Consider the following 13,236-nt stretch of genomic DNA (forward strand, 5'->3'; position numbering starts at 1 on the left):
CTGAGAGAGCAGACGGATCCTTGGATTAACGTCTCACCCGAAAGACAGTCCAGCACTCCCTCAGCACTGCACTGGAGTGTCAGCCTAGATTTTTGTGCTCAAGTCTCTGGAGTGGGTGTTGAACCCTCAACCTTCTGACTCTGATGCGAAAGTGCTGCCCATAATGTAGGAACTACTCCCGTCAAGTGGCCATCCAGCATTCAACAACGATATGCAAGTACAATACGTATCAGTACACAGAACAGACATTTTCTAACCATTTGTTTCTATTCATTCATGGGATGTGGGCGTCGGAGGCAAGGCCGGCATTTATTGCCCATCCTAATTGCCCCTTGAGAAAGTGGTGGTGAGCCGCATTCTTGAACCCCTGCAGTCCATGTGGTGAAGGTTCTCCCAGAGTGAGATGGTCGTAGTGGTTTGGTGGAACTGAGTGCCTTGCTAGGCCATTTCAGAGTGCAATTAAGAGTCAACCACATTGCTGTGGGTCTGGAGTAACATATAGGCCAGACCGGGTAAGGGCGGCAGATTTCCTTCCCTAAAGGACATTCGTGAACCAGTGGGTTTTTAACGACAATCCAGTATTTTCATGGTCACCATTACTGATGCTAGCTTTTTATTCTAGATTTATTTAATTAATGAATTTAAATTTAAATTCCCCAGTTGCTGTCATGGGATTTGAACTCATGTCTCCAGATCATTAGTCCAGGCTACTGGATTACTGGCCCAGTGACATAACCACTATACTACCCAGTGTCAGCTGTGGATTAGTTGGTCGCACTCCAGGGACTTGAGCACGAAAAAATCCAAGCTGACACTCCAGCGCAGTGCTGAGGGAGTGCTGCACAGTCGGAGGGGCAGTACTGAGGGTGTGCTGCACTGTCGGAGGGGCAGTACTGAGGGAGTGCTGCACTGTCGGAGGGGCAGTACTGAGGGACTGCCGCACTGTCGGAGGAACAGTACTGAGGGAGCGCCACACTGTCAGAGGGGCAGTACTAAGGGATCGGCGCACTGTCGGAGGGGCAGTACTGAGGGAGCACCGCACTGTTGGAGGGGCAGTACTGAGGGAGCGGCGCACTGTCGGAGGGGCAGTACTGAAGGAGCGCCGCTCTGTCGGAGGGGCAGTACTGAGGGAGCGCCTCACTGTCGGAGGGGCAGTACTGAGGGAGCGCCGCACTGTCGGAAGGGCAGTACTGAGGGAGCACCGCACTGTCGGAGGGGCAGTACTGAGGGAGCGGCGCATTGTCGGAGGGGCAGTACTGAGGGAGCACCGCACTGTCGGAGGGGCAGTACTGAGGAAGCACCGCACTATCGGAGGGGCTGTACTGAGGGAGTGCTGCACTGTCGAAGGTGCCGTCTTTCGGATGAAACGTTGATCCGAAGCCCTGTCTGCCCTCTCAAGTGGATGTAAAAGATCCCATGGCGCTATTTCGGAGAAGAGCAGGGGAGATATCCCTGGTGTCCTGGCCAATATTTATTCCTCAGTCAATATAACAAAAAAACAGATTATCTGGTCATTATCACATTGCCGTTGTGGGAGCTTGCTGTGCACAAATTGGCTGCGTTTCCCACATTACAACAGTGACTACACTCCAAAAGTACTTAATTGGCTGTAAACGCTTTGAGACGTCCGGTGGTCATGAAAGCCGCTATATAAATCCAAGTCTTTCTTGTTAAAGCACATTGGATTGGGGGTAGTGTGCTGACGTGGATTGAGAACTGGTTGGCAGACAGGAAGCAAAGAGTAGGAGTAAATGGGTACTTTCAGAATCATAGGCAGTGACTAGTGGGGTACCACAAGGTTCTGTGCTGGGGCCCCAGCTGTTTACACAGCACATTAATGATTTAGACAAGGAGATTAAATGTAGTATCTCCAAATTTGCGGATGACACTAAGTTGGGTGGCAGTGTGAGCTGCAAGGAGGATGCTATGAGGCTGCAGAGCGACTTGGATAGGTTAGGTGAGTGGGCAAATGCATGGCAGATGAAGTATAATGTGGATAAATGTGAGGTTATCCACTTTGGTGGTAAAAACAGAGAGACAGACTATTATCTGAATGGTGACAGATTAGGAAAAGGGGAGGTGCAACGAGACCTGGGTGTCATGGTACATCAGTCATTGAAGGTTGGCATGCAGGTACAGCAGGCGGTTAAGAAAGCAAATGGCATGTTGGCCTTCATAGCGAGGGGATTTGAGTACAGGGGCAGGGAGGTGTTGCTACAGTTGTACAGGGCCTTGGTGAGGCCACACCTGGAGTATTGTGTACAGATTTGGTCTCCTAACTTGAGGAAGGACATTCTTGCTATTGAGGGAGTGCAGCGAAGGTTCACCAGACTGATTCCCGGATGGTGGGACTGACATATCAAGAAAGACTGGATCGACTGGGCTTGTATTCACTGGAGTTCAGAAGAATGAGAGGGGATCTCATAGAAATGTTTAAAATTCTGACGGGTTTAGACAGGTTAGATGCAGGAAGAATGTTCCCAATGTTGGGGAAGTCCAGAACCAGGGGTCACAGTCTAAGGATAAGGGGTAAGCCATTTAGGACCGAGGTGAGGAGAAACTTCTTCACCCAGAGAGTGGTGAACCTGTGGAATTCTCTACCACAGAAAGTTGTTGAGGCCAATTCACTAAATATATTCAAAAAGGAGTTAGATGTAGTCCTTACTACTATGGGGATCAAGAGGTATGGCGAGAAAGCAGGAATGGGGTACTGAAGTTGCATGTTCAGCCATGAACTCATTGAATGGCGGTGCAGGCTCGAAGGGCCGAATGGCCTACTCCTGCACTTACATTCTATGTTTCTTTCTATATCAATAGCAAACTCATGGCAGCTGACAGAAGCTGCCAATTCAAATATGCAACATTTCAAGGTTTAATTTCACTCCACTGGCAGAAATCTATCTTCTATCTATTTAGATAAGTGTTTTGAGAGCACCCATCATACTCCAGTTGTCACACTTTGTATAAAACACTCACACATCGCCACAGAACAACCTTAGAAAAACATGTAGAAAAAGCAAAAGACTGCCAGTCATTGCCTGCTGTGATATTGTTGCAATGCCAATTGAGAGAAACTGCCAACAGCAATAACTCGCCTCTAACTGGCCTTGGCTCACATATTGAGAATGACCATGTAGACAAGATATCAGGCCTCCTACCATCCATTGAGTGGGAGGAAATATCCAAAGCACTGTGAAATAAATATGTTCTGTACAAAATCTATAGCTTGAGCGAGGTTAAAAATAATAAAATAATACTTCATTTCATGGATAGTTAAGCTTCTAGAGAATAAGGGAACACATGTGGGAAGTTAGTAGCTAGTGAAGGAAACTCGACGTACAAACCTCCCCCATGTAATCTCTAATTCTCTCCACCATGTATAGGCCCAAACTACTCAACCTATCTTCATAAGTCAACCCCCTCATCTCCGGAATCAACCTAGTGAACCTTCTCTGAACTGCCTCCAATGCAAGTATGTCCTTCCTTAAATAGGGAGACCAAAACTGTCATAGAAACATAGAAAATAGGTGCAGGAGTAGGCCATTTGGCCCTTCGAGCCTGCACCGCCTTTCAATGAGTTCATGGCTGAACATGCAACTTCAGTACCCTATTCCTGCTTTCTCGCCATACCCCTTGATCCCCCTAGTAGTAAGGACTACATCTAACTCCTTTTTGAATATATTTAGTGAATTGGCCTCAACAACTTTCTGTGGTAGAGAATTCCAGATGTATCCTACATGGTTACTGCTTGTGCCATTACAAGGTGTGCCACCAGAGGGCACTGCAGTGGGAGACTTGTAGGTTACCTGTACAGGTGTGCCAGGCCTAGTATAAAAGGCAGGCCACCAGGTGTGATCCTCACTCTGGAGTTACATTAAATGGACTAAGGCCACTATAGTTCAAGCACAACACATTGTCTCGTGGAGTCATTATCAGAGCATCTGAAGACATAACAAAAACTGCACGCAGTACTCCAGGTGTGGCCTTACCAATACCCTGAAAATTTGTAGCGGGACTTCTCTGCTTTTATACTCTATCCCCCTTGCAATAAAGGCCAACATTCCATTTGCCTTCCTGATTACTTGCTGTACCTGCATACTAACTTTTTATGTTTCATGCACAAGGATCCCCAGGTCTCTCTCTACTGTAGCACTTTGCAATTTTTCTCCATTTAAATTATAATTTGCTTTTCTATTTTTTCTGCCAAAGTGGATAACCTCACACTTTCCCACATTATACTCCATCTGCCAAATTTTTTGCCCATTCATGTAGCCTGTCTAAATCCCTTTGCGGATTTTTTGTGTTCTCCTCACAATTTACTTTCCCACCCATCTTTGTATCATCAGGAAACTTGGCTACATTACACTCTTCATCCAAGTCATTAATATAGATTGTAAATAGTTGTGGACTCAACTATTGAATCTCCCTTATCCAGAACTCCCTTATCCGGAACCACCCCTTGTCCAGAACCATTCCCGGCCACCGGGTGGCACATGCAGAGAACTCTGACATGAACAAAGTGAAGTCCTTCCTCACTGCCGACTCCTGCAATCATTGGCCTGACCCCGCGATCCACTGCCCCTGTCCCCTACCATGATCTCTCTGCCGCACTCCCAGCCCCAAGTCAGCCAGCCGCTTGCTCAGTACTTGTACCATCCAATTTAACGTGACCACCCCTCATCCGGAAAAATCCCCTATCCACAACAGGCCAGGTCCCGAGGGTTCCTGATAAGCGAGGTTCAACCTGTACCTAAGGTGTGGTCTAACCAAGGTTCTATATAAATGTAACATTACCTGCCTGCTAATATATTCCATTCCTCCAGAAATTAACACCAGTACTATGTTTGCACTCATTATGGTCTTAGTAACTTGTGTTACTTCTTTCAGCAGTTTATGTATCCGTAGGCCCAGATCTCTTTGCTCCTCTACCCTATTTAGTTTCTTGCCTTCCAAGAATTAAATAGCCCCTTTATTCCTCCAACCAAAATGAACCACCTTGCACTTTGCTATATTGAACTTAATTTGACATTTATCCACCCACTCTGCAAGCCTGTTAATGTCTCCCTGTATTTTTGTGCCGTCTTCCACATTACTAGTTATTCTTCCCAATTTAGTCTGTCTGCTAAAGGAAGCAACACAAATTGATAAGACCATAAAGAGTGCTCTTAGGGCAGGTTCTAACTCAAGTCTCACTCATGAGATCCTTGAGCCACTTACTAGGGAAGAGTAGCTGAGATGGTTTCCCGTTGCCTTCCATAAAGTTTTGATCTATAAACAAAGCTAAAGAGCCCCACCTACCCTTACAGGAGAGGGGGTGGCAGCGCATTCATTGGATACAAGTACCCCTGCCAGACGTCAATCCCGTGTTCAAAACCGATGCTCCCCGCCCCCCACAGCACCATGTATTCTTGCATTAGTTTTCTTGTGCAATAAACAGAACTATATTATCTTCCTTTACTCCAATCCAGAATTTTAATGGTTCAGGAAAATAATACAACATTTTCATACAGTTACCAAAACACTTTATTGAAATCCTAATGACAACCAGCTTTGTGTTCCTTTCTGTCTGCATGTGGGCATCGATCAGAGCCATCAACGTTGGAAAGGTATTTTTTTTTAAGTTCTTCACAAGGCACAACCCTTCGTTATCTCTGATTACCAGCCCATTTCAGGCTCCTTTTCCTTTTTAGTCCATCGTTGCCACCCAGCTCCTTTCTCACCACTCCATTCAAACTTATTCAGCCTGGTCTTTGATGGCGTTCAACGAATCATAGAATGATACAACACAGAAGGAGGCCATTCGGCCCGTGCAGTAAACGTGGCAGCTAATTTGCGCACAGCAAGCTCCCACAAACAACAATGAGAAAATGACCAGATAATCTGTTTTAGATATTGATTGAGGGATAAATATTGGCCCGGGAAACCGGGGAGAACGCCCCTGCTCTTCTTCAAAATAGTAACCTTGGGATCTTTTATGTCCACTCGAGAGGGCAGACGGGGCCTCGGTTTAAGGTCCATTATCCATTTGAAAAGGGGTGCTTCAAATAGTTTGAGAACCACTGCCCTGGATGACTACGCTTCAAAAGTGTGGTCAGTGCTTCGATGCTGGGGATATTGGCCTGATCGAGAACACTGATGTCCTCCCAGGGGATTTGCAGGATCTTGCGGAGACATCGTTGGTGGTATTTCTTCAGCGATTTGAGGTGTCTACTGTATATGGTCCACGTCTGTGAGCCATACAGGACAGCTCTCCGTTGGGCGGGCCACATTGTCCGCATGCCTGACACAAGACTCCCAAAGCAAGTGCTCTACTCGGAACTCCTACATGGCAAGCGAGCCCCAGGTGGGCAAAGGAAACGTTTCAAGGACACCCTCAAAGCCTCCTTGATAAAATGCAACATCCCCACTGACATCTGGGAGTCCCTGGCCAAAGACCGCCCTAAGTGGAGGAAGAGCATCCGGGAGGGCACTGAGCACCTCGAGTCTCACCGCCGGGAGCATGCAGTAAACAAGCGCAGGCAGCGGAAGGAGCGTGTGGCAAACCAGACCCCCCCCCCCCACCCACCCTTTCCTCCAACCACTGTCTGTCCCACCTGTGACAGAGACCGTAATTCCCGTATTGGACGGTACAGTCACCTGAGAACTCACTTTTAGAGTGGAAGCAAGTCTTCCTCGATTCCGAGGGACTGCCGATGATGATGACACTTCAAAAGAAAATAATGCTTCATTGGCTCTAGGAGGCCTCGAGGTGGTGGAAGGCGCTATATGAACGCAGGTCCTGCCTTGGCATGGCTGCCTTGGATACCGCCACTTTCGAGGCAGCCAATCAGGGGAGCGGATGCTGTGAGGTGCGGCGGGATTGCTGGGGAGTGGCGCCATTTTGTTGTGCGGTTGCCGCGGCGGCAGGAGGTAGAAGCGGAGAGCCGGGGCATTACACTCTCTCTCTCTCTGTCTCTGTCTCTCTGTGTGTGGGTAGTTCGCATTCGCCACAGGATGGGCCGAAAGAAGAAGAAGCAGATGAAGCCGTGGTGCTGGTATCCTTGGGGCGGTTCGGTGATCTCCCCGCGCAGTGTGTGAGAGGATTGACGGCCGGCCGCGGCCGCCATTAGCCGCACACAGGCCGCGGGCAGAGCGAGGGGACAAAGGGCCGCCCGACAGCCGGCGCCTTTGTGACGGGCGGCCCGCAGTCGCGCAGCTAACGTGGGGGTGGGTGAAGGGTATTTGATCAATGGAGAGAGAGGCTGTGGCTGACCATGTGCGGTGGCTCTGTGGGTGGGTGTGTGTGTGAGTGAGGAGGAAGTGGCTCCATCCATCACTCGGCCCTAAAATGGCGTCTGTTTTTTCCTGTGCCATTTCTCCATTCGTGTTATCTCGCATTGGGCGCGCCCTTGACGGCTAAAGGCGAAGGAACCCGCTTTTTTTGTTGAAACAAAACATTTTTATTTGATGTTAACCATGCGCATGTGGACTGATGAAACTATGAATTGTCACGTTATAAATTACTTAAATTCGTTCCCCCACCCCCCCCCCCCCTTCCACTGAAGATGGTTGGCTTTTTAAGCTGCATTTTCACCAGATAATGTGCTTAAAATAGTTATAACATTATGGCCATTTATTTTCTTGAGTGTCACTTTTGGTTCTAAATAAAGGTGAGATCGTGCGTTGGAGTCTCCATCTAAAACCTAACGTCTGCTGCATGATGGCTTCCATCGATATTCAAGTCGTTATTTGAGTTGCGTTGGGGTGTGTTTTATTTCTTTACAAGGAGGCAGGCTCTTTGGTTTTCACTTCCTTGACCACAGCTGTTCAGGTACTGCAACAGGGACTTTGATGATGAGAAGATTCTTATCCAGCACCAGAAAGCAAAACATTTCAAATGTCACATTTGTCATAAAAAGTTGTACACAGGTCCGGGTCTCGCTATTCACTGTATGCAGGTAAGTTGTTCTGTTTACTAGTTAATTTACCAACACATTTAAGATGATTGAAGATCGTTTTATTCTCAATCTCTTTGAATTGTAATGTTACTGGATATGGCTTGGAACAGTAACTGCACGATGTAATGTGGCATGGGATCATGCAGAGCAGGTAAAGAAAAAGTGTTTTTCATATCATCTCGTCATAAATACCTCCATCTCATTACTTTTCAAGTGTAGTTGCTGTTCTTGAGATAAATTAGCAGCCAGTTTGTGCACAAATGCCTGCAACACCTCCAAATGAGATAAATCAATTAACCTCTGGTGCTAGTTGAGATGAATGTTGGCCATGGCACTGGGACAGCTCTTCAAATTGTGGCTTGGGATCTTTTGCCTGAATAGACAGGCGAGACCTCATTTGAAAGCTAGATTCCTGGTCTCATCAGGTGGTGCATACATAGTTACTGGATTGTACGTGGCTGTGATGGTGAGTTAACCTTTTGATGCTAAAGTTCAAGGTTATATATGAAGAATGGCTTTTGGCTGAAGTTCTGGAGAGCTGCCCCTCTATTACGACAAAAATAGAATAGCTATGCTTTGTATGGAAAATTCTGAGAACCACTTTCTTAAAGAAGAATTTAGCAATGTCTATAAAGGGTTTACATTTCTCCTAGTTCACACAGGGACTGTATAAAAGTAGCATTACTGTGCCTTGAATGATTACAGATCACAACAACACATAATGTATTGATGAATCTTGAACTTTTTGTAGTTTGTTTGTACATTAGTCTGTTAGAAATATTACTTTTACTTTGCATTTTTATTAAGATAAATCAGACTAACTTGCTAAGAAGTGTACACGATGAGATTTCTGTAGACTACTCATTTTTTGTTTTAGCGGCCTCTTCAACTTAATTATTGCTCCTGATATAACTAAATATAAACCTTGTATGAGATCTTTATATTTGAGCATGAGATCATTTGGCTGGCATTCCACGTTTTGAGCAAGGAAATAGTCAAGCTGCCTTGTGCTTTAATCAGGGTTCTGGACTTGCAGACTAAACTTTGATAATGAGAGCGATATTTAGTCGATTGTGCTTTAATCAGGGTTCTGGACTTGCAGACTAAACTTTGATAATGAGAGCGATATTTAGTCGATTGCTTGTCACTGCTTATCTGGATTCTAAGTGTATCAAGTCTTAAATTGGAAATGAGCAATGATTATTGTAGAGACAGACCACGTTCTACTATTCTAACTGCCCACAATGTCTTTGATGTTCTCATTCAGTTACAAAGACAAATATATTCAAAAAGGAGTTAGATGAAGTCCTTACTACTAGGGGGATCAAGGGGTATGGCGAGAAAGCAGGAATGGGGTACTGAAGTTGCATGTTCAGCCATGAACTCATTGAATGGCAGTGTAGGCTAGAAGGGCCGAATGGCCTACTCCTGCACCTATTTTCTATGTTTCTATAATCAAAGTTGCAAACTGTATTTTAGATGTTAGGAGTACGGTGATTATAATCCATTTTATTAGGTCTACATTTGATCGTAAATGCTACATCCAAGGCTTTAACTTGCTGATTCATTTAAAAGTCCTCTGATACCACTAAAGTAAACTAGCAGTATATAATTGCTGGTGAGTAAAGTGCATTCAATAGGACATCAGTTTGTTACTTTGCATTTAACACATCCTCTGCTCACCAACACTAAACACCGTTGTTTAAAAATTAACGTTTGCAATTTGTAAAGACGCAGTCTTTGTGCTGGAGACATGATGGATTACACAGTTTAATTACCTGGTTTAGCCTGAGGCAGTGAAATGGGAAGGGAATCGGTGGTGAGGGTATGGACTTTGTGGAGGAGGCCTGAACACAATGGCTTCAGTCTTCCCAATGTCTGGACCGGGCAAGAAGACGGACTGCTGCTGGAAAATGTAGTCAAAATTCTTGTGGTAAATCACTGATTTACACTTTCATCGTGGAAAAGACCTTCCGTGAGGTGTGGACGAACTAACCTGATAAATGCAACTAAATCCCACTGATCATTAGATGTTCACAAGCACAGGCATGGTTCTGGCAAGGCAAATCCACATTATCTAATCTAATCTAATTCTATCTAATTTCAGTAATACAATACTATTCAGGATTTTCTAATGTGTAACACTCAAGGAAGGAGCACATTTTATGTGGGAGTTTTCTGTTAATGTTACATTTGTTTATTATTTACTTTGTGCATAGCTTTTAAAAACATTACACGTGCACTTTCGGTTGTGGTATATGAATCAGCAAAGGTGTGTCATCCACCTAGATTGTCTGGATTTGTAGAAAAGGGTACCAGAATGCAGTGAGGTTACTGCTCATTTTTGCTGCAGTGCCTGCAGAATGTCACTACATAGCAAACCTGGCACTTTATCCCTTTTCAGCCCCTTTTTTAAAATTGCATACTGGTGCCCACTTTTATAACATTCAACTATAAGTGCACCATATTTTCTATATTTTCATACCTGCTTGGTGTGGGTGAAGAAGGGTTCAGGGTTTACATTCTTGGATAATTTCTTGATATTTTTAATGAAGAATAACCTAAGACAGACACTCCCAAGAATTGAGTTATTTGCAGAAATGAATAAAACTTACCTGCCATACCTCTACTGTCTCCAAAGGCTTATGCATCAGGGATTCCATTTTAGATTTTCACTTTTACATCTGACCCATTATTAAAGGTTGATCTCTGAGGGAAAAATACCTTCTCTGCACAATGGGCCACACTAATTTGATGTAGGAGGCGTTACTAGATACATGGCTATTAACTGATACTGTACTGCATATCGGGTGTCCCCTCAGCCTTGTGCAAAAATGAATTTGCTTTATTTAATGTTTGTTTTTATTTGAACAAAACAGCCTAACCTAATTAATCATTGCAAATGCAAAATACTGCAGATGCTGGAATCTGAAATAAAAACAGAAAATGCTGGAAATCTCAGCGGGTCAGGCAGCATCTGTGGAGACAAACGGAGTTAACGTTTCGGGTCGTTATTATTATAGCCATTACAATTAAGTTTTGGGAATGAACTGGGATACTTTCATTTTTGGGAATTCAGTTCTGATTCTAATTCAATAATATGTAACTACTCTGTACAGATCTGCATAAATATTCCCATTTGGAATGGTATGGAAGGTGGAAATATAATACTAATTGGACTGTTAAGAAAGAGCTAAGAGGGGCTAGATGGCCTACTCCTGTTCCTAATTCTTATGTTTTAGCTCAGCTAGGAGTTCTTTGAGTTTAAAATATAGAAATAGATTTCCTTCTAAGCACAAAAATCCCATGTATTAATGAGTGATTTATTTTTATTACTTTGAAAATAATTTGAAAGTGAGATTTTCTGTTTAAACAATGAACCAATTTATGATCTTTCTGCCATTGGAAAAAATGTTGGTGACTTGATCAGAAACAAGTTCACTGCTTGTTTTGAAGCGGCAATGGCAGGAAGTTCAGTTTGAGATGAGCATGTTTTCCGTATTGATTTGTGTGACTCAGACTTTAAACTATAGAGAGTGCTCTGTTTTAGATTGTGGAAGACACTATCATTTGTGCATGGAAATAATATAATTTAATTTTGGCCATTTGTTTCCAGAGTGCGGTGAGGACTGAGTCATCCTTGCACTTGTCCATTTTAACTTTTTTCATCATGTTGCCTCGGAGGCGTAAACAAAAGTACTCCAAGTAAGATAGCTGCGTGAATGAGCCATGTAAATATCTGGCTCTATCTGCAGTTCCTCCACTGCAATATGATTGATGTTTGAAATGGATGATTTGGATTGCTTGCTAAACACAAAATTGGAATCCTGGACTAGCTTCCTCATCTTTTATTAGCCAAGGCATCGAATATAAAAGCAGGGAAGTTATGCTAGAACTATATACAACACAAGTTCGGCCACAGCTAGAATAGTGTGTGCAGTTCTGGTCACCACATTACAGGAAAGATGTGATTGCACTGAAGCGGGTCGCGAGGAGATTTAAAGGATATTGCCAGGACTGGAATTTTTTTTTAGCTATGACGAAAGAAATAGGCTGGGGTTGTTTTCTTTGGAACAGACGACTATGGGGAGATTTTAATTGAGGTATATAAAATTATGAAGGGCCTAGATAGAGTAGATAGGAAGAACCTATTTCCCTTAGCAGAGGGGTCAATAACCAGGGGGCATAGATTTAAAGTCGTTGGTAGAAGGATTAGAGGGGAAAAAAATTCACCCAGTGGGTGGTGGGGGTCTGGAAGTCACTGTCTGAAACGGTGGTAGGGGCATAAACCCTCATCAGTTTAAAAAGTACTTGGATGTGCACTTAAAGAGCCGTAACCTACAGGGCTACGGACCTAGTGCTGGAAGGTGGGATTAGGCTTGGTAGCTTTTTTTTGACTGACACTGAGACAATGGGCCGAATATCTTTGTGTCGTATTTTTCTATGATTCTAAGAGACAGTAATACTCGCTGCATAAACACATGCTCTTTATCTCGGTTCTGGTTCTTTTGCCAATACAAGTTGTACCTCCAGTCTGGGACTCTTTGGTCCAGCATCATCCCTGGTCCAGCATCATTCCCGGCGGGGGTGTCATGACCCGTGCTGTATCCTGGGGCTGGCTGCTGCTCTTCTCCCTGCTGCCTCCGGTGTTCCCTCCGAGGTTGGGTCGGTGCAGAGAGGGAACGAGGAGCGTGGCAGCTGACTGAGGCGCTGAAGCTGGGCCTGAGAAATGCTGCGCAATAGGCTTCTGCGCATGCGCAGAATGTGTCCGGGTCATTGTCAGCATTACCCAGTAAGTCTAGGTAGGGTACTGCTGACCGCTAGGGTCAGCGTGACCTCCGGAAAATTATCTGGTCTGGAACCGGTCAGGTCCCAAGGGTGTCGGACTGGAGGGTTCAACTGTACTCTATTGTGTATAACACTGTCTAATTCTTGGCACCACACTTTAGGAAGGATGTCAAGGCCTTGGAGAGAGTGTAAAGCAGATTTACTAGAATGGTACCTGAGATGAGGGACTTCAGTTAGTGGAGACTGGAGAAGCTGGGGTTGATCACGGAGTAGATAAGGTTAAGGAGAGATTTGATGAGGTGTCAAAATTATGAATTGTTGTGATAAATTAAATAAGAAACTGTTTCCACTGGCAGAAAGGTTGGTGACCAGCATTGGTAAACAGATTTAAGGTGTTTGGCAGAAGAACCAGAGTCAAGATGAGAATTTATTTTACGCAGCGCGTTGTTTTGATCTGGAATACAATTCTTGAAAGAGTGGTGGAAGCCGATTTGAAATACAAATTTGCAGG

At 44.6% G+C, this 13,236-nt stretch overlaps 1 protein-coding gene across 13 annotated transcripts in view; it reads left to right on the plus strand.

Moving 5' to 3' along the window:
• The first annotated feature begins 6,857 nt into the window (after positions 1–6,857).
• Positions 6,858–13,236, plus strand: part of znf207b (zinc finger protein 207, b) — a 30,259-nt gene continuing 23,880 nt past the window's right edge. For 11 of the 13 annotated variants that reach the window (XR_011587327.1, XR_011587330.1, XR_011587328.1 and 8 more), the window contains exons 1-2: positions 6,858–7,034; positions 7,811–7,937. Coding sequence is in view for 5 of the 13 variants with exons in the window: in XM_070857927.1 (XP_070714028.1) it covers positions 6,994–7,034; positions 7,811–7,937 (168 nt within the window). In the remaining 8 variants the exon portion in view is untranslated. The remainder of the gene's footprint in view (positions 7,035–7,810; positions 7,938–13,236) is intronic. The other 2 variants (XM_070857930.1, XM_070857931.1) reach the window with 1 other exon arrangement.

The sequence above is a fragment of the Pristiophorus japonicus genome, chromosome 16, assembly GCF_044704955.1.
Source record: "Pristiophorus japonicus isolate sPriJap1 chromosome 16, sPriJap1.hap1, whole genome shotgun sequence".
NCBI classification, from domain to species: domain Eukaryota; kingdom Metazoa; phylum Chordata; class Chondrichthyes; family Pristiophoridae; genus Pristiophorus; species Pristiophorus japonicus.